This window comes from Aedes aegypti, chromosome 3 (genome assembly GCF_002204515.2).
Source record: "Aedes aegypti strain LVP_AGWG chromosome 3, AaegL5.0 Primary Assembly, whole genome shotgun sequence".
Classification (NCBI taxonomy): Eukaryota; Metazoa; Arthropoda; class Insecta; order Diptera; family Culicidae; genus Aedes; species Aedes aegypti.
In genome coordinates this window covers 136,847,899-136,870,482 of record NC_035109.1, presented here as the reverse complement: position 1 = coordinate 136,870,482, position 22,584 = coordinate 136,847,899, and the positions used below count along the sequence as shown (strand labels likewise).

The window sequence follows — 22,584 nt, the reverse complement described above, 5'->3', positions numbered from 1 at the left end:
TTTATTGAAAATACACAACGATTAAGAAAATTATACAGATGAAAAAAATTTCAACCTTCGGTAGCAACAGAATATTTTTGTGTTATATGGTAATTTGTGAAAATATTGTAGTTCTTTCAATAAAATTTCATCGATTATATTGTGAAAACTTGATAATCCTAAATATGACAATATTTTAGAATCCCAAAATCCATGTATCATTGCAATAAATTTCAAACTGTTGATAGAATCGTAATTTCCCTGTTCCCTGTTCATAGGTTTGTGAAACTGTTGTAGTTCTTTAAAATGCATCAAAAATGTTCTATACATATATTTATTTTTATAACTTAAATACTTCAAATCTTTTAATTGATCTAGAGGCAATCAATGAATTGCAGAAGAAATTTAAGAATTTTCTGTATTATACAAGATTTTGTGAAAGTATTGTAGTTCTTTGAACAAACAGCTATCAACGATGTTCAGCAAATTTGTTTCTCATGAACATACCAAGAGTTTTAAATTATAAAACTGATGAGTCATTGCGATAAATATGAAATTACTGTAGAAAACCTATATTTTTCTGTATTTTTCCCTATTTTGTGAAAATATTGTAGTTTTTCGTACAGAAATTTATTATCAGTGTTCTGCAAATTTGATGGCCTAAAATATGAGCAAATTTTAAGATCATAAAATGTTTGGGTCATCGCAATAAATTTCAAGTTATAGTTGAAAATGTATTTTTTCTGTATTCTACGCAGTTTTGTGAATATATTGCAGTTCTTTGAACGGCTAACAATCATAAATTCAATGCCAATTGTTTGGTTACGCTAATACAATCATCATAAAATAAAAAAATCTAGAGGTTATCGCGATAAACTTCAAGTTGTGTACAGGCATTGGCAAAATTTCGATTTTTTTAGGGACTTGCTCCGGTGTTTTAAGTACTACAAATCAAACAGTAGTTCCCAAAAATATTTCAAAAATCTGACATGAATCTAGAAGCCCATACATTTCTGTAGGCGCCAAAATTTTGTAAATCGGGCTTAGGACTGCCGAGATATAGTGGGTTGAATTTAGCGTTCCAACTGATTTTGAGGCTTCGTCGTCCGTGTATGTGACGAATATCTTAGGCGGACAAGTGTTAATAAGGGTTTGGAGAACACCGTGTATTTTAAATTCCATCAAGTATCTCTAATATTTTTCAATAAGTTTTCGTCAGATTCCGGGAATCGCCCTAAAAATTTCATTTGGAAATTTAAAAAAGTTTTTACACGAATTTTTCCAAAAAAATTCCATTGATTCTGAAAGGAATTCCACTTCGAATATTTTCATGAATTGTAGAAGAATTTTACTAACAGATCTTTCAGAGATTTTCTAGAAATTCCTGGTGAATGATGGTAACTGTCTTTGGATTCTTTTTGAAATTTGAGATCTTTTCGATAACTCACTGGATTTACTCAAGTAGGAATTTCTCCATAGATTTCTAAGAAATACACCTATTTTTTCCAAGGGATTCCTCAAAGATCTCACAGGATTCATTTCTAAGGTTTGTAAAGGAGTTTCTTAAAGAATTCTTCTACAGTCGAACCTCCATTTCTGAAAAGACAATCGACTCATGTAAATATCGAGTCATGGTACAAGAATGCTTTGGAAAGTTGTTTGAGGGGACCATCGTATGGAACTTTATTTTTTGGTATGGTCCTATGAGTCGATATCGAGTCATGGAACATCGACTCATGGAGGTTCGACTATAGTAGTTTCTGTATTGTCATTGAAAGAATTACTGTTTTGTACTGTTTCCAAAGATATATCCAGAAAACTAACTTAAAAACCTTTTAATTTTCAGATGATGATTGACCAGATATCTCTTTCAGTACACCTATTCTGGGAATTCCTCATGAAATTGCTACAAATATTAATTGATTGCCTCATGGAATTACATCAGACACTACTCTGTGAATTCTTTCAGGAATTTGAGTAATATTTATAGTTGAGGTTTCTGTAGAAACTCATATACCGATTCTTTCAGTGACTATTCTAGAAATTCCTCTTTTTCAGGATTACTCCTGATATCTCTCCACAAGTTCAACCCCTTTGGGATTCATCCAAACTCACGTTGAGAGTCCTAATGAAACATACCAAGATTTTCTATAGGATGGTTCCAGAAGTCACTGCAATGACTGTTATAAAAGTCTACTGATATTTAATCGAAACCAGTTCCAAAAATGATTAAGTATGTATCGAAATTGCATCAGGCATTTTTGGAGGATTTCTTCCAGATTTAAAATTCAAGTTCAAACTATACGAGATGTATCCAAAAGTTCATTAAAATGATTCTAGGAATCCTAACAAACATCTTCTAGATATTTCTCTAGGAACCCTTCAAAAATTACTGCGAGGACTTCAAATTTTAAGTTTAAGTTAAATCACTTCAAGAATTTATCATTAAAAAATCCAACTTAGAACTTCTAACAAATGTTTTCCGAATATGTATTTAGGATTCCAAGTGTGTTTGCAGACATTCCTTCAGAAACCATTCTAGAGATTTTCCCCGAAATTCCACCAGACATTTTTTCTGACGATTCTTCCAAACTTGATTGATTGCACATTTAAAAGCCTGACGGATCACCGAGAATCCGAAAGATCCAAAGATTTCTGCAAACGTAGTCAAGATTCGGTAAACATTGATTGCGATTTCGGTAAAAGTTTTAAAGAAATTTGTCTAATAATTACCGAAGTATCAGCATTTGGATTTTCGGTAACCATTTTTCGAGGTCAGTTTCCGAATTTATTGTCAGCATTTTTATTGGGTTGCAAAATGTTTTGAAAGATAAAACACGATTAGCGAAAACAATTAATTCAAAATCTTAAAAATATTCATATATATGGGCAAATTTAAAAATCTTATCGATATGATAAGATGATTATCAGTTAAAACTGCAGTGGATCCGAATGGCAATGGTTGAAAGATCCACTTTAATCAATAAAAAAAAATGGCTTGTTTGTTAAGATTTGTCGTAATACTTTTAAATGAATCCTAGAAGGCATGACTGGTAAAACTGAAGTAATCCTTCTTAAAAAAATATAAGTAATGTTGTCGAAGACATCTCTTAAAAAACTTTTGCTTTTTTTTAGATGCATTTTATTTATTTTTTTTCTCTATTATCATTAACGAGACCAACGGCTTTACTTCCCTTCGTTAAAGTCGTCACTATAAAATTTACGTCATAAGTCACTATGTCGGGAATGGGAATCAATCACAGGTCCTCGGCGTGTGTTCTTACCAGTACCACCAGGTCCGTCCCCACACATATCATTAAGAATCTATAGGTAAATTCCTTAGAACATCACTTCCTAACCTTGGTTTTCGCGACCCCCTAACGTCTCGTCAGCTCGCTGTGTATAGTACAGTCAAAGCGAGGCGCTGAAAGCTCGGAGGAGTCGCGAAAGTCAAATTTGGGAAACGATGCCTTAGAATGTTCAGAGAATCAAAGAATTCTTGGTGATGATGTCAAAGATATTTCTTATAAATAACTTTTGGATTTATTTTTGGGTGCTTTTTTTTGGAATCACTAGATAAATTCCTAAGAATTGAATTCTTGATGGAATGCATAGAATATTTTTCAAAATCCAAGGATAATTGCAAAGAGTAATGTCTATAAAATAGCTTGAAGACATTATAAGAAAGGTATGGATATGCAACAAAAGAAAGAATCGAATTATCAGTCATTATTAGCCATCATCAAGCCAACATACTTTTCACATGCTCAAAAACGAATCTATGATAAAAGGTCGAAAGGAAAAAGGTCGAAAGACGAAAGATCGAACGGGTAAAAGTTCGAAGAACAAAAGAGAAGGGACAAAAGGACGAAAATCTTTTTTCAAAGACGGAAAAAAATCCCTCCAAGCATAAAATTTTCTACCTTTTGTTCTTTCAAACTTTTGCCTTTCGACCTTTTTTCTTTTCTTCGTATCGTCTTTCGACCTTTTGTCCATAAACCCTGAAATACATACTAAAATGTTCATAACTTTTTTGTTTCTCGATGTATTTTGTTGAAATTTTCAGAACTTCCCGAAAAACTTGGGAATGTGGTCCAAGTGGTTCCGGAGTTATTCCAGATTGTCTTGCGGTACTAAATTGGCCACCAGGTTGTCCCTTGATATGCTGAACAACTTTGTCTAAGACACTAACTCGAGATACAGGCAATTAAATATTTTTTTTCTAGCACTATGAATTTTCAGTTAAACTTTTCACTGCAAGACAGTTCTTGTTTTGTTTACCATTTTTGTCGAAGACAGCAACCTTCTAGTTTATCAAGCTCTCAAGATATTGAAAAATGAAAATACTGTAACTAGCGTCACCTAGCAGATAAATACCCAATTAGATTTGTTATTGCCAGCCCTTGATCTGCTTAACTATTTCTTCGAAGACACCAACCTTCTAGCTTTTCAGGATCTCGAGATATTGAAAATTGAAGGAACTTAGTTACTGATATCACTTAGTGAATAAATTTTCAATTAGATTTGATTCTACTGCGAGATAGCCCTTAATCTACTGAACAACTTTGCCGAAGACACCAACCTTCTAGCTCTTCAGGGTCTTGAAATATCCGTTGAATGGATTATTTGGCCAATGTTGGTACCCCAAGAAAATCCGGAATAAATCCGGAACTACTTGAACCATATTCACAAGTATTCCGAACCAGTAACTAGAAGAATTTTTCGGGAAATTACGAAAACTTCAAGAAAATCCATCGGTTAACAAAAAAGGTTTGCACATATCAGTGTGTTTTTCAGCATGTGAAAAGTATGTCGACTGGGTGAAGGTAATATCGCTAAAATAAAAAAAAGGAAAAATTTAAAGTAATAGAGGAATTGTTGCATTTTTTTATTGCTTATAAAGAAATTCTTGAAAAAGAAAAGGGATTTCTAAACGATTTCATAAAAATGTTCCAAGTATTCACAGTAATACATGATTTATTTTATTTGGGGAAGACCCCGTGACAAATCTTCGACACATTTCCGTCTGATTGCTTTAGAGGAATGCTTCCGGCTCTTCCTGAAAACTTCCAGCGCAGAATTGAATAGCGAAAAGTGCGCGTGTAGTGTACACGGCCGAGTTTTGAACATCGTATCTTCACTGTTCTCGTCCATGATCTTCCATAGCTCTACACGGTCAATACTGTCGTATGCCACGTTCAAATCCTAGAACAGGTGGTGATGCCGCACGGAAAAGAACTCGTCTGTTGTCGATGGAAGACAATCGGGATAACGATTGCATTATAATTTGCAAATTCTAGCACGTTCATTGCTTTGGTTTGGCATCCAGTCTCATAAAATCAGAGAAAAAACAGTGATGTTCTATTTTCCGACGTTTCGGCGCAATGTATTTTGCCTTCTTCTTAGGATAATAGAGTTCTGGTATTTTGTGTTCTTTTTCCATTGATTATGGAGATTATGGTACCTCTTCCATTCACTTCTTTGGTAGCTATTTTATCTCCCAGCCGACGATTTTAAACCAATGTAGGCATGCGAGCATCCTCTCTGGGCCCATCTAGGTAGAGACAATTCCAACACCAGCCTTGCCAGCGAAATTGTCTTCTAACTTCCCTAATCGTAGGAGCTGATTGGTTTGCACTGTCCGCTGTACTAACGTAGTCATCATCTTCGTTATCCTGTGCCTCTGTGCTATTCAGGTGCTCATAGTAATACTGATTCCACCTTTCGATCATTTTGCACCCGTCCGTTAATATGCTTCCGTCGTTTTCCCTGCACATTTCGGTTCACAGCACGGAGTCTTTGTGGGATGTTCTGTAAGTGGTGGCAATATTCTATTTTAGGCAACAATGGCGTTCGACACGTTAGAATGCAGGTCAATGAGGGAAATGCAAGGAAAATGCTTCTTGTTGTAGTAATTGCTATTAACATAGATAGAGAAATAGAAGTATGTAGTATACCGATACAACTATAAAGTAGGAGAAAGGTGACGGATCTGGGATTAGACCCATGAACTTCTGCTCAAGAAACAGAAGCGATATTCTGTGGGTTAATGACCCCGTCAGTAGAGTCAAATTGGCAGTTCATTGATAAAGACGTCACTTTGATTATAAGCCACCATCACATCGGCATACAAGCTACCGAAAGCCATGCTTCAACAACAATTGAATTCTCAGTAGCAACGTCCAACCTTGAACTTTAGCGCAATTCAATAAAACCCTTCCTCTCACCCCGCTTCAACTGCACTCGGGTAGGCCACAGCCGAGGTTATCCAAAATTCATATCGGCATCGCATCGAACCAGCACAAGATAACAAATTATAGAACGATGCAAAGCCCAAAGAAGAGCACTGCCGACCGACATCACCATTATTATCTACCTGTGTGCCGGCAACAGCCGTGTACAGGGAAATCCGTTATCTCCCCAGCTGCTGTGCGTGAGTGGAGTACTCCTCCGAAAAACCCTCATGCAGACACGGACGGTCTGCGACGCAGGAGGCACTTGTGCTTCTACTCGATTATGCATCATCCACCGATGCGTCCCCGCCTCGGTACGAGTCTGCGAAATACCGCACCGGAGATAACGTTCGGCCTTGAGCCGGTGAACTATAGCCGGTTTACATACGGAACGAGAGATGTGTGTGGAGGAACTCTCGCCCATTGCGTTGCCGTTTTGGTTGGCCGTAGTGCGTCTAGTCACCAGCCTAGACTAAATCACCACCTCACGTTCCTCTGGCACCGCCCGCCCCCACGTCCCCGTCCATGTCCGTCAGTAGGTCAAACCGTACCGTTTGCATTAATAGCACCAGCAGAGAGAAGCACCACCTCTATCATTTTCGTTTCATTCGTTCGATGATAGAATAACACAAATGGCTCCGCACTTCTAGAGCTGAAAGCTCTGAAGTAGGCACTAGACCAGTATCTACCGGACGACGACGACGACCGACCGAGCGACTATAATGGCCTGTGTCTGTTGTGTATGCATGAACTCGTGTTTAATCTATTTAAATATTTTCACTTTCATTAGCGTGGTGGTGCCTTTTCGAAAAGTCTCGCTTCGGTCGGTGGTTTGCCATTCCGTTTGCTCGATGTTGCTCAATTCGTACAACCTGCCACCGCATCGGACTTTCCCTGCTCTGATGTACTAGAGGAGGGGGCAGGTGAAGAAAGGTCGACTCAAATTGAGGGTATCTGCTGCTCCGGAATGTGTTCTGCTACCTACGGAACAGACGGTATGCACATAATGACGCCGGCTTGTTGTTACTCAATCGTTTTATCACAATTGTGGAGTACAGGTATGTTCCGTTTTTATCAACACGATCGGCGATTTTCAGTTGACAAAAACGGAACCGTGACAAAAACGGAATAATTTTCTTAGACAAAATATTTTACAAATTTGAAATGAAAATTGCAGTTTTGTCAGGATAATACACATTTTCATCAAATAAATGTACAGTATTGATGTTTAGGAGCTGTGAGGAGCATTTAGATTATTCATTTTTATAGGTTCATAATGAAAGTTGCAGAGTCCTATGAATCAATATGATTTTGTAATAGATCATTAATAGTTTCAGTTTTCTTGGTAAGAATTTCAATAAATGTAATATAGAATATTAAAATGATAATCACATAAATGTCCTCATACGGTACGTCATATTTGTAAAAATAACTAAGAGGAAGCTGATCATTGATTTTTTTTTTGAGGAAGATCAAACAAGAAATAACTTTTTTTCTACTTTTCATCCTCATCCTTTTGCTTCTTCTTCTTCTTTATGGCATTACATCCCAACTGAGAAAGAGCCTTCTTCTCAGCTTATTGCTCTTACAAACCCTTCCGCAGTTATAAACTGAGAGCTTTTTTGCCAATGTACATTTTTTGAATTTTTGGTCACATCCGACTGATGATTAAATGTGAAGTTACGTTGCGGAAGTTTTGCAAATTGAAATGAATCCTTACGGTTTCCTGTGCTCTGAATTGTCAAATTTAAAAGAAAAATAATTGTGGTGATCTTTCTTCTAAAGTTATTACTACCAACTTTGGCAAGGATGCCCCTAACGGCAATCTAAAACAGCCACACCATCGCCTTTTAGCTTTATTTTAGATCACAAATAGTCTGGCAATAAACTAACCTTAAGTTCTAGTTTTTTGTTGAGTAAAAAAAGTTTTAAATACTAGTGGTTCCGTCAAGCTTTGTTTTGCCATCAAGTAGGCTGCTGAAAAATGGCATGCAATATCCCATACAAAACGACAGATTAGTCTCCAGGTGTTTGCCCAGTTATTTAAGATAATTTTCCAAATCGTTTCCTTCACTTAAACACGTTGGATCACTTGACCAATGTAACAGTGAAATAATCATGTAAGTCTATCAGGCCGTCCATAAAAAAAAACACAAAAAAGTACAAACTCTAGAACAAGCATCACCAAATAAGAACTTTTTGGTAAGAAACTCTTTTGTAAAGTTTTGTTGTTGGTATAAGATTCCTAATTAACCTTCTAGTCTCCATGTGGGGAAGAGGTTCATGTCTGCTCAAGATCAATATTCCTGCAAATTTGGGACGGCAACAAAATCTTCTACATATTGCTTAGTTTTGCTAGACCTCTTCTGCTACCTCTTGGAATAGGATCTAACCAATGGCTGTTTGCTATCACTTGTGCAATGCTATCGAGTTTGAGAGATAATGTCCAAAATAAACTCGATCATGTCTCTTGCCGTTGCCCAAATATTCTTGAGTTTATTCCCAAGTGCATCCCTTATCAAAAAGAACTGAATATATTTGGGATCGTCCATGATTATGGGGGTTATGGGGGGAGGCAGGGGGATTGGAGATATCTTAAGTGTCATACAAATTATTTTTTATTTTCATACAAAAAATCATACTATAGAGGGAGGGGGGTATATATGTCTATAAAAATTTACATAGAAAATTCATTTATGCCATGTTATATAAGAAAAAGGAAAGGTCTTTGCAACTCTCTAAATACGTATTCAACTAATCACAAATTCCAGTTGTTGTTAGGACGTGGCCAAAGCAATTCTCGATTGTTGATGGATGAGTCAATCTTGTCCAACAGACCAAGCTAAGTTTGAAAACTCCAATTGTTAAGTGCATAAGAAGGAGTCAAACTTTATTGAATCGTATATGATTTGACACCTACCATGTATCGTAGAAACTCAACATAAACATAATGCCAAAAATTCAACTCTGAGGCTATCAAAAAGCATTTCAATTGCTTCAAAATAAGTATTTAGATTATATTCTAAACATTTTGAAAATTAAAAAAAAAAATCATTTTTTGTGTGTTGATAAAAACGGAATAATTTGTTGACAAAATCGGAACGTGGCAAAATCGGAGCGTGACAAAATCGGAACGTGATAAAAACGGAACATACCTGTACAATGTTCATACGGCCCATGAGCTGCCGTAGTGTCTCCCATTTGTTGTGTTTGCAATGGATGTTTTGTATATTCACACGAACTGAACCGGCTATGATGTGGATCAGGGCAAGACATACATACAAGAGTAGCAGGGCTGGTAGCAAATCTCATTGAAGTTTGAGTTATATTTTGATTATCCGTATTCTTGGCATTACTTACCCACTGGGAGCCTGCTTCTCAGCGTAGTGTTCAATGAGAACTTCCACAGTTATTAACTAAGAGCTTTTATTTCCAAAGTTGACATTTTCGCATTCGTATATCGTGTGACAGTTACTATCATACTTTATGTTCGGGAAGTTAAAGAAATATCCTTTATGAAAAGATCCTGGATCGATCTTGAATCGAATCCAGACACATTCAGCATGGCTTTGCTTTGCAGCCGTGAACTTTTCAATGCGGCCTTTAAATAAATCTCTTAAACGACTGTTCCACAGGTTCTTTCGGAATCTCTACTCAGGTTCATTGAGAAAGAGCTTTTAGAATTCTTTGAGTGATTTCCCCAGAGCTTTCTTCTGGAATATTTGTAAGGATTCCTCCTGGGATCACTCCAGACATTGCGTCACTAATTCTCCTGGGAATTAGCCCTGAAATTTCTCCAGCGTTTTCTCAAGGGATTCTTAGAGAAATTTATCCAGAATTTGCTCCTGAAAACCCTTGAGCACTCCTGCAGTAGTTTTCACAGTGCTTACTCTCAAATTTTTCCCAGGAACAGTACCAGAATTTCCTCAAGAGATTTTTCCAATAACTCTTCCATCGTTTTCTTCAGTTGTTACTCGATGAGATCTTCTAAAGATACCTACACTGCCCATACTCGCAATACAGTCCTATTAGGAAAATCGTCATGTCGAAAAAAAAGCTTCTAAACATATTTGCAAATGCGTTCGTTTCACCGCTGCTGATAGCAATAAATCGTTGTAGCATTACTCTACACACTGTCATTACAATTTCATAAAATCTTCAACAACTGTAACACGGTTCAAATGGTTGTTTTTGAAGTCCAAATCTGGGACACAAGCCTATGGGACTCGTTATCCGAGTACTTCTCTAGCCAAGCGCAAATATACCCGCATACCAGTCCCAATCCGTGGGGCTCGCTTACTTTGTTATCACGTACGTTGACACATTAATATTGAAGTTTACAATTGATCACAAGGCATTTTTCCTCCTGAAACTTTTAGTATGTACTCGCATGTTTAATTGCAAATTTACTCAGAAGTACTATTTAGTGGTAAGTAGTATACATTATACAATAATAGTGTTGCAAATTTGATTTGTCTGTTTCTGTCGGCCGCTTGGTTGAATCCACCCGCAGCACAGGAACGTTGGATTTGAACCATACCGAGGAATATAACTAACTAGTGGTCCCGGCAAACTTCGTCTTGCCATCAAGTAGGCTGTTGAAAAACGCCATGCAAGTCCCGTGTAGAAAATGACAGATTAGTATTCTCCCGTTTTCCGCACTATTCCGAAGACTTTCCTAAACTTTTTTTCGCACAAACACGTCGGAGCTCTGGACGAATTCAACAGTGAAAGAATCATGTAAGTCCAATCACCCGTTCTCAAGCCATTTCGTGACATACAAACACCATTCCATTTTTATTTATATAGATATAGCAAGTTTTGGATCGTTATGACGACAATTGCTTCAAACTCATGATTTTTCATATGTAGATAATACCATCCTTTTTCGGCATTAGATGTTATATATACTCGGTACGACTATGAAAATACAGTTGATGATACAAATGGCGATGTGCACGAAAAGCCTGCCGGAGATTTAGTTGATAATTATCCAAATAAGTTGACAATTGGCCAAACCTTGTTTCAAAGAGAATCTATTTTGCTCACAAGCACACACTTTTAGTTGTGGATCTACCACTTATCGCAACAGAAGTCACTCTATAAAATTTTAATGTCAAGTTAGAATAAGTATTTTTCGTGAATAAACATGGTTTTAATCAATATATATTGCACTATTCCTTCTTTTAATGAAATAAAAACCATGATGCAAGATTACAAAAATTATTATCAAAATGGATTTGTTTCAATTTCGTCATGATCAACTAATGGGACTGTTATGCGGGTATTTTCAATATGGGACGCACATGGTTTGGTATTTTTTCCACATTTTGTCCATACAAAGATACAATGTTAAGCATGATTTTGGGAAGTTCACTAAAAATATACACCATTCACTGCGCTAACTCAAAAATGGATAAAATTCATATGGGACTGTTATGCGAGTATGGGCAGTACAGTAGTTCTTCAAAAAAATGCTCAAAAAGTTGTTCCAGAGTTTTTTTTAAAGAATTCCGCTAAGAGTTCTTATACCGATTTCTTCAGTTATTCTTCCATCTAATGAAATATGGATTGTTTCGAGAATTTATCCACAGTTGCTCCCAGGAATTACTCGAAAATTTCCATTAGGGATTATTCCAGGAAATCGATTGAGAACTCTTCTAGAGATTCCTAAAAAAAAAATCGACCTCTAGGTATTTTTCAGCGTTTTGTTCAGGGATTACTGAGATAGCTAAGCAAAACGCTTTTCGAGTAATTTCTCAAGTAAAATCTTTATGGATTCTTTGGAAGTTCAGTTATGGCCTCACACCAGCAATTTTTCCAGGTTTCCCTTCGATCTTTCACAAAGTTATTCAGGAATTCCTTTCTTTATTGATCAAGGAATCTCGAAGATCCAGCACAATGCTATCTGGGGATTCGATTTATTATTTTTTTAATTGGAGACGAACCAGCCATTGGCTGAAAGTCTTGATGATAAGGATAATAACAAAATTTTTATAATGATTAGTTTAGCAATTTTCCTTGAAAATCTCTCAAGACTTTATCAAAAGTTCAGGAACTCTTTCAGAGATTTTTGCAGCAATTCGTCAGAAATGCTAACAGAAGCTTTATAAGAGATTGCTATAGCAGCGTTATTACTTTTTTTGTTTCTTTATGAAGGTGAATCTTAGCACATTAACAGCGTTGTTACGACTAAGCAAATTTTAAGCTTTTCAGTTCGAAACCTTTGAAAACTTATAAAATTTATTTTTAAATCTGCGCAATACACCCTACTTTGGGCCAAATATTCTCTTAAAACCGTTCTGTTTTTGAGAAAAGTTTGTTTCTGTACTGAAAATATTAAAGTATATGTATTAATGTTCGCGACTTGCACCTTTTTTTCGCTATCTAAAATGTATCTTAACACGTTTTGAACAATGATTTATTTTTATTCGCAAATTTATGAATTTTGATTTTTCTAATTTTTATTATATTTTCTGGGACATATTTTATTTTCCGTGTAACTAAAGGAAACATCAATTTTAGATTATTTAAATACCAAAAGGCTCTTCTTCTGGGACAATTTGATTGTATAAAAATATAAAATGTTCAAATGATTGTATTACACGTTAAAGCAGACCTAGGCATTTGTAGGTTATAAAAGAAAACATTTTTCAAAAAGTCAAAAATATTTCAAAAGTCATATAAAATTTTCCTAATATGTGTGTTATGGCTCATGGTTTAAGCCAATAATAAAATCATGTTGATTTCCGAGCTAAGATAAAAAATACACAAAATTGAAAAAAAACGTGGTTGGGTATCAGAGGGTTAACCATAAACTATTTAAACTAAGCTTAGTATGTGAGTTGCAATACTTGATACACAACACAGTTACGTCATTTCATTTTTCCGAATTCATTTTCAATTTCATTTTTCCGAATTTTTTGCTTGCCATGAAATTTACGCCATATGCAATATTAGTATTTGCTTAGTGTGTAGAGTTGCAAAATTACTTCTGGGCTGTACAAAAAACATACAGAAATCATCCTACTAATTCACTAGGAGGTTTAAGGGTGTTCATTCATGTTTTTGCACTTAACAACCTTGATTTAAATGGTTTCTTATTCAGAAATTAAAACGTTGGAAGGGTTTAAAAGACTGGACTGGACAGACGCTTAGGAAACTCAGCATTTCAACTCAGCATTTCAACGCGAAATCATGGCAATACTGCGATTATTTTATATAAAAAAAATTTCCCAAGGAAGTCCTCAATCCTTGGGAAATTTCTGAAAGAATTTATATAGCAAAGGAATATTTATGTAAAGGATACTTAGAAGCAATCTATGGAGTGATTTCTTATGGTATCCTTCTGATTGAAATCTGAATAAAACCCTAACCGAAGACTTTGAAGAAAATCATTGGAAATCTCTGGATGGATGGAATTACAGGATAAATTCTTAATGATACCCTAACAGAAAATCGCAAGGAAAACAATGGAAAAATCTCTGGATGAATTCTTGGAAAACTCTTAAAATTTATGAGAATAAATCGTTAGAAGAACACCTGGTATAATCTCTGGAATAATGCCTGTGATTATCCTCAGAAAAATTCCAGGTTGTCTCAAAAGTATCTTGAACGAAGTTCTTCATTAAAATAATCACAAAATAAAGTCCTGAAAAAATCCTCAGATTAATATCTTAAGGAATTATTATGTATTTATTTATTTGGTTTTACATCAATCAACTTGATAAAACCTCGACAACAATATGTATATCACCAATTCATTACTCGATTCATGACCGCCTCTCTCTGTATCCTCTACTTCGACCCACGCTCTCCAGCCCCTGCTTGTCAAGCAACCTAGCTCGCTGCGCCCCATGCATTCTTGTTCTAACCGGATTAGAAAAGAACACCATTTTTACAGCGCTGTTGTCCGGCATTCTGGCATCATGCCCTGCCCAGCGTATCCTTTCAGCTTTGGTCACCTTCTGGATATTAAGTTCGCCGTATAGATGCCTTGCTTCCACTCCTCCGGCTGCTGTTCCGTTTCCCAGATTCTGACTATCACCCGATGCAGACAAGCGGCCAACCTCTCGGGGCCTTGATGAGTTCAGCTCCGATACCATCATTGCCAGCGGTCTAGTTGTTCTTGAGTTGTTGAATGGCATCCTTATCTTCCCCCATCGTTGGAGCTGGTTGGTTTCTGCTGTCCGCTGTGCTGACAGCTTCGCCGTCTTGATCTTCTGTATCTGTATTCTTTACGCCATTCAAGTGTTCGTCGTAGTGCTGCTTCCACCTTTCAATTCAATTCCTTGACGGTATCCCTGAAAAAGAAATCAACGAGAGCTTCCATGCGAAATTTCTCGAAGGATTTCTTTAAGACTTTTTAAAAGACTCTCTGGAGTGATTCGTAGAGAAATTCTTAAATGACAATTTGATGGAATCCTAAGAAATCAGTGGAGGCATCTCTGGTGAAATTACTGCTTGAATTCTTGAAGATGTCTCAAACGGAAATCTTAGACGGAATCCTAGCGTAATCGATTGAGAAATCAATGGATGGATTGCAGGATTGCTTTGGATATTTTTGAGAATTTTGTGAAAGAATTCCTGGTGGAATCGCTGCCGGATAACGCCTTAGAAAAATTCGAGGTGGCAATTTTTGAAGATATCTTAAATGAAATTCTTGGAGGATTCCTTAAGAAGTTTGTAGAATATTCACTAAATTATTGACTGAAGAAATGTTTGGAGTAAACTATATTTTTCTATGAAAAACTTATAAATCCTTAGAAAAAAATAGTTAATCCTAAACAACAATATTACAGGAAATCCTAAAAGATCCCCGAAAGCATCTGTTGAAAAACAAGGAATAAAAAAAACTTTTAATTATACTCTTAGTAGACTGCCTGGTTAGACTCTTTAATAAATCCCTATGGAAACTCCTATCTTCTGATTCCGTTTGGTTTCTCTTTGTTTCTTGGTTCCTGTTTGGTCTCATTTTTGTTCCAATTTAGCCTTTTCTTGATTCCTCTTGATCCTTGTTTGGTCTATTTTTTTCAGGATTGAGGTTTCTGAAGTTCCTATTTTTGAGAAACATAGTCGTTTCCAGCCCTGTAGCGTGCGGAATCTACAAATTTAGAAATTACAATCACTGAACATGAGTACAGTTAACTGTAATTGAAGACTACGGTTACATTATATGGACACATTTCAGTGTTTAAGTTTTAGGCTCTGGGTATCAACAACTCCGTTTTTTGCTCCGTCAGTTTTCTGAAAATTGTTTTATTTTGCCTAGATTAAACGAGAAGAACAGTTTTATCAAGTTAATTCGTGTTCATTTTAGTTCGTTTAGTTCAGGATGTGATATGTAAGCCTATGTATTATGGAGTTATACTGGTATGGATCGTCGGCCGCTGATCATCCCTTTTGAATGGTTCCCAAACGAGGAGACGCTTCAGTTGAAAGTTGTAACCGGTGAGTTTGTTCCGATTGAATCTTGCATAGTTTGTGATTGGTTGAGGGCCATTAGTGATCGGATGTGGTTAACGCTCTAAACTCAGAAGCGACAAACTGTACAATCGATGACCATTTGTTTTTAAACATTTCATGAAACATGCGAGAGTTATCCTCATGATTATTCTGCCGTTCTTTATTTTATGGCAGGAAAGACATTATACAATTTGTGTACTGATCACGCACGTTAGTGGTGATTTGGTATTACTGATGTACGCAGTTTTTATATTTTAAAACTATAGGTAAAGTCTCATGAGCCATTAACTTCAAATTCAAACCACTTGTCAAATTCGCGCTGTTGATGGTCATGCTACAGCATAGTATCATAATAATTTCCCAATGTCATTGTACAAGGGTCTATCTGGAATCAAAAGTTGATACCAGCAGGATTTTTTGTTCATGTAACAAACTTAAGATATTTGAAAGGAAAGGTTCATGAGGAGAGGGTATGTTTTGATTTCTTACGCACCAGACAATTTTGATTTCTTACATACAGAAAATATTTCTTTGGGGAGAGGTAAGCAAAAAAATCTTGAAAATTGTTTCACGCGTTCAATGGGTAATTGCAATGGGTAATTGCAATATGGAAGGGAGTCAGATATCTTTTCGTTTCAGAGAGCGAGTAATGGCGCTAAAGCCTAGGCTCTATAGCCAGGACACACGGAGGAAATATCTGTGTCCCATCCCAGGAAGTGGACCACAAACAACAATGGAGTGCGCATCAACATTTTTAGCTTCGCCACTCCCAACACTTTTGCCTATCTATCAATATGAAACGGTTGGTACGGTTGTCCCCGTTTCTTCCTCCACAGAATTTGAAAATTTTTCGTTTATCATGTTAATCATTCGTGAATAACCTGATCGCCGTTAATTTTCGAATTACCTTCAAACCCGAAGTCTGCACAGTGGGCCTGGCCATTTTAATATTTGTATCAAATCATTGATATGCTACAAATATTAATGCTGACAAGAAAATACTGAAAGAAATTTCGGTATTTCCAGGATGCTTTTCAATATTGGCTGTGCAAGCATTTAGATTAGATTAGATTAGATTAGATTAGGCTCTGGGTATCTACAACTCCGTAGTACTTGTGAAGGTGTCACTGAGTCGGAGGTCTCTTGTTAAGTAAGAGCTTCATCAACATCTTCTTCCCCAATCCCATGTTACGGTGGCCGGGAATAGCTATATTCATGGTTTTGGTATTATTGTTTAATATTAGATCAAGGTCATCTTCTCAGCCTTGTTCCTGATAGCAGTCTAGATGCAACTATCAATGGAAAAACATGAATATTGCTAGTGTGCAATCTACAAAGTATACCGTGACTGCGCTAAAGCTAATAATAAGTGAAAAGCCTTGTAAAATTATGTGATCAATCCGTTTGAAAACTTTTATCGCCAGTTCCGTCTGATTTTTGTTTTCTTGGTTACTGTTTGGTTATTTTATCTTTATTAGAGAGATTTTCAGCCAAAGGATAGTTCATAACCGGTTACTGTTTGGTCTTATTTTGGTCTCTTTTTGGTTGTTGCTATTTTTAGAGACCTCAATATAAAGTTTGACCGCTATCAGCCCTGTGGTGAAAAGGGCCCACAACATTATTGACCACTCTACCGGCAGGTTCATTTTTTACCCCAAAAAAATATTGAAATCGCGATAACTTTTTTGTTTCTTGGTATTTTTGCACCAGTTTTTCACAAGCTCTCAAAAAACTCTTCTAGTTTTAGAATATGTGTCGATATTGATTATTGGTCATCTGGAACCGGAGATATTCCAAAATTCCTTGGGGGAATGAAGCTGCCGTTAGAGGGGTTAATAATATGTATCGAATTAGAATGCATCTAACTGCAATTGAGAACGACGGATACCGTGCGGGGTCGAAATCCGAGATACACTTAAGAAATGAATCAAACCCCATACATTTCATACCAAACGTCTACTATTTGTATGAAGTATACGGATTTCTATCTGCCAATGTACATTACATGGACAAATATCAGTGCTCAAACTTTGGGCTGCAATTCTATGTATCGAGAACGCACATAGCATCGGTAGAGGCAAAGCCTTGCAGAGGTCAATAGCATGTTGTTTGGGGCATGGGTTGTCCAGTGCGTAAGCTTTTGCCCGATACTAATTCTAACATGATGCATTTACGGAAGGAGATATTGGGATACATGGCCACTCTGTGTTCTGGCCCAGTCCGATACACAGATTTGGGACGTAAAGCGCAACAGACCGTAAGAGCACGTGGAAAAGGGTCTACTCACTACGGATGGTAACTGGATGGTGCCATGCACAATCACCGCACCACCAACATTCGAAAAGAGAGTGAAAGAATGGTGCGGATTTGAACGGGCATCGGGTCGGCGGAAACAGTGGGAAAGCGGGGGGAAAAGGCGATGAAGATGTTGAAAAGCACCACCAGAAGAAGCTCTCGTTTCCATTCATGAAATAATGCCACATTGCTATCGCCAGCAACAGCGTCGACGTCGTCGTCGTCGTCGTCGTCGTTGAGTTTTGCTACAAACCCCGCAACCGCCGTCGTCATCATTCGCTGTGGGAAAATACACACACAGACAGCTCTCCATCCACGAACGGGGAAGGGGTTGGAGATTTTTTATGTTTATTTTATGAATAGCCCTTGCCTCCTTTTGCCGGTGAACTTTTGTATATGCTTACCAACCCATTTTCCACGAACTTTTTCCTCCCTTTTCTGTGTCTCTCCTTTGGTATATATACCTTCACCCTATATGTACAATTCGTATGTACGCAAACTGTACGGTTTCCGTGACATTGACCTACATCTATTGCCTTTTGTTGTGTCTGCAACTTGGCAGTGAAGACGACGACCTTGGGATTTTAAATCATGATCATCTCCTAACGCGTTTCCGTTTCTTCTTTCTCTTTCCTTCACAGGTCAGCAAAGTTTACCGATGCCGCCGCGCCCCTCCAGTAGTCACTCCCAAGTTCCAAATCAAGCACAGAATCAACTAGGTAGTAGTAGTAGTAATCTAGGCCACGGTAATCAATCGCAACAGCAGCAGCCACCCGATCATTCGAGGGTAGCATCGCCGAATCGTCCGCCTTCCGCTTCGTCAGCCGGAGGTCCCCAACAGCAGCAGCAGCAAGGTCCACTGCCACCGCAAGCCGGGATGGCAGCACAAGGATATCAAACGCAACCACCACATCCGCCGCACATGCATGGCGGCTACAAAATGGGACCAAGTCCCGGTGGACCAGGTGCAGGAATGCCTGGTCCACAGCAAATGTCACCATATCCGCCACACAATCCTCAATCGCAGCAGTATTCACATTCGCAAGGAAGTTACTCACCCCGGCCACAGTATCCGGGAGGCTATGGTCCATCGCCACCAGGTGGCCAACCGGGGCAACCACCACCACCTGGTCCGCCGCCAAACAGTGTAGGCGGTGGCCCCGGTGGCTATCCCGGTCATCGAATGCCAAACCATGTAGGTGGACCACCACCGCATTCTCAATATCCTCCACATCAACCGTACCAGCAAGGCTGGGGGCCACCAGGTCCTGGACCACAGGGGCCCGGTAGCCACGTAAACAATCATCAGCAGCAACCCGGAAAGGGCATGCCCCCGTCCGGTGTCCCTCCATCGCCGCAACCGAATCAAGCACAGTCCCAGCAGGGACCACCAACGGGAGGGCCTCCGCAAAGCGGATCACCACGGCCTCTGAACTATCTTAAGCAACATCTGCAACACAAAGGCGGCTATGGCGGTGCCCCTAGTCCGACACCGCCCCAGGGCTACGGTAACGGCCCCGGTATGCACCCGCCGATGGGTCCGCCCCACCACATGGGCCCACCAATGGGTCCAACCAGCATGGGACCGCCATCGGGTACTCCTCCGAACCAGCAGGGACCGCCCGGAGGTCCACCGTTGCAGCAACAGCAGCACACACCGCCACAGAGCGGGCCCAACAGTCATCCGGACGGGTCGCTTCCACCACAGGCACCCCATCCGGAATCGGGCCCGCTCGGGCAGGATAACGGCGGGCTACCACATCCAGTTACCTCACTCGTTACAACGGGACCTGATGGCGCTCCTCTCGATGAAGCCAGTCAGCAGAGTACCTTATCCAATACCTCAGTAGGTGAGTAGCGTTCCTCGTCGGGTTCTTGAATGTTCTTTTATGAATATTTTTGAGATCAGGTCAAAATGTGAGGCCTATTTTCGGAAAGAATTGTTACGATATTAAGCTATTTCAGGCCCAAGCTAAGTATGCGAGAAAAACAAAGTTATAGAATTGTTTCTAGGCTTATGTCTTACAGTTATAAAAAGACTCCAAAAGTTTCGGCTCATTTGATTCCACAATCGAATCTGTATCCAAACACTATTAAATACTCCTTCTATATTTTGAAGAGCAAGGCTGGTGGAATAGATTTGTGGAAACGAATCAAATTTGTTATATGTAAATGTTAAATGTTCATATCAGAAGCTGAATTGTTCATTGGCAGAAATTAAGCTTTCGTACTCACCATTCTGTTCAAAATAACTTGATTGGACGATCTAGAAGTTTAGAAATTTTCTTCAGAAAATATTCAGGCGTTCCACCAGGGATCTATTCAGAAATTCCTCTGTAGATTCTCCCAGAATTTCTCCTAGGGATTCATCCAGAAATTTCTTCAACAATATCTCAAGGGATGCTTCAGGAATTCATCCAGAATTTTCTGAAGCAAATCCTTTAGGAATTCCTCCAAGAGTTTCTACTATGATCTTCTTTCAGTATTTCAAGTAATTTCAACTGGAATTATCTCGCCTATTTTCCTAGGAGCTCCATTCGGGATTATTCTCGGAACTATTCTATAAATTTTACCATGAATACCTCAATCCTCCAAGAATTATGCCAAGGATTTCTGCAGAAATTTTTAATGAACTTTTTTCCAGAAATTTTCTTCAGAGATTTATCTAGGCATTCCTCCATCAACCTTCCATCAATTAATTACTCCAGATGATTTTTCCAATGATTTCTCTTTTATCCATGAATTCACTAAATATATAAGGTTCCCACCAGGAAATGCTACAGCAGTGCTTTCAAAATGTAAACTTATTTCAGATATCCTAGCAGAAGTTCTCTCCTGCATGAGTTCATCAGGAGTTCTATCAAGATATATAATTTCTTCCAGGAATTTCTCCAAATATTTTTAATTTTTTTCTTGATAATGCCTTGAAGGAATTCCTGAAATGAACTTCCCTATTTTTTTAGAGGAATCTGTAGGAGAATTGTTAAAAGAATGCCTTGAAGATTCTGTAAAGTCAATTCTCTATGTGTTCTTAGTGAAATTCCTGCTTAAAATCCTGAACCAAAACTTTGAAGGAAATCTTGTACCCTTGTACCCTTTCACTGAAATCGTAGAAAAAATTCCTCGAAGAATAAACCAAGAATATTGTGAAGCCGTGAAGAAATTCTTTAAGGAATTTAAGGAGAAAATTCTAGAAGAATAATTGAAGATTTCTTTTGAGTGGATCCTGGTTTTTTTTAGGGAATTTTCAAAAGAAATTTGGGTTTAGTTGAAATTTTGGAGGAGTCCTGCACAAAATCCTAATTTAAGATATCCGGATAAGAATCACTGTATTAATTCCTGGAGATCTGAGACCATTCTTAAGAAGATCTTGAAAAATCGAGATGAAAATTCTGGTGCAGAAAGATGAAATATTTATAAAAATTTTCATTTTAATCTCTGAAGTGTATTCTGAACGTATCTTTTTAAACTGCTAGTCGAATTTGACTCCTTCACGAGAATTTAGGAGAAATTTCTTAAGATTCCTTCAGTGAAAGAATCACTATTTGCAATCCGAGGCTGTCTTATCTCTTCGAATCACTGAAATAAATCATAAAGAAATGTTCAAGGTAATATCGAAACATCGACACATGGAAGTTTCAATATAACAGTATTCTGGCTAATGACGTTCAAACTAATATTATAGAATCGTCCATGAATTGAAAAATTCGAGAAATTTCTGATAACCATTCAACTGCTTAACATGCAGGAATGACACCTATGACTCACTTTAGGGTCGATAGGGGCAGTATATGCTACCTAAGGAAAAGGTCTTGAGAAGCATAGAAACATAATACAAGTCAATCATCCCATTAGGTTGATTTATAGTTTGAAGTGTCTTCTGTCATACGACGGTTGGATTTTGCATAAAAAGCCTAACCCTTTGTATGTGTTTGAGGTCAATATGACCTTTTGAAATTTGCAAAGTTAGCTACCTCCAATGCCTTGTTAGGTTCAGGACTATGTGATAGAATATCGTAATGACAAATAGTCCTGAACCTAACAAACAATTTTGCTGAAAACGTTGGCTTAATAGCTGTTTTACATCGTGTGATATGAGTTGAAAATATTTTATGCTCAATAGCACCTCCTAGCGGTAAAATGTTTAACATGTTAGACATGCAGTATATTGCCGTCGATCTTACGTACAACTTTACCGAAAACAACAGCCTTCCATCGAAACTACTTTAGATAATATTTAAATTTAAAATTTTCAATGCTCACTTGTGCCTCCTAGTTATGGAAATCTAAACTATCCAAGCATTCAGCACATAGTCCTAAACCTAACGAACAACTTTGCCGAAAACGCAGATTTTCTAGCTGTTCTACATCGTGCGACATGTGAGTTTGAAATATTTGTAGCTCACTAGCGTCTCCTAGTGGGAGAATGTTAAACTAAGCTGTGACATGTAGTGTATAGCCTTTAAACGAATGAGCAACATTGCAGAATATATCAATATTTCAAATCATCGGAACTAAGAAGCATCCTAAAATCTAGTTACAGAACGTCATAGTCGCTTAGAGGATGTTTTTTAGCTAGCACCATCATGCTGCAGAACTTCTAAATAACCTA

General features: G+C 37.8%; 1 protein-coding gene across 9 annotated transcripts in view; it reads left to right on the top strand.

Annotated features, from left to right (window-relative positions):
- LOC23687700 (trithorax group protein osa) overlaps nt 1-22,584 on the top strand; it is a 566,458-nt gene that overhangs the window by 514,800 nt on the left and 29,074 nt on the right. For all 9 annotated transcript variants that reach the window (XM_021852024.1, XM_021852027.1, XM_021852032.1 and 6 more), the window contains one exon: nt 18,614-19,822. In XM_021852024.1, the coding sequence (XP_021707716.1) occupies nt 18,614-19,822 (1,209 nt within the window). The remainder of the gene's footprint in view (nt 1-18,613; nt 19,823-22,584) is intronic.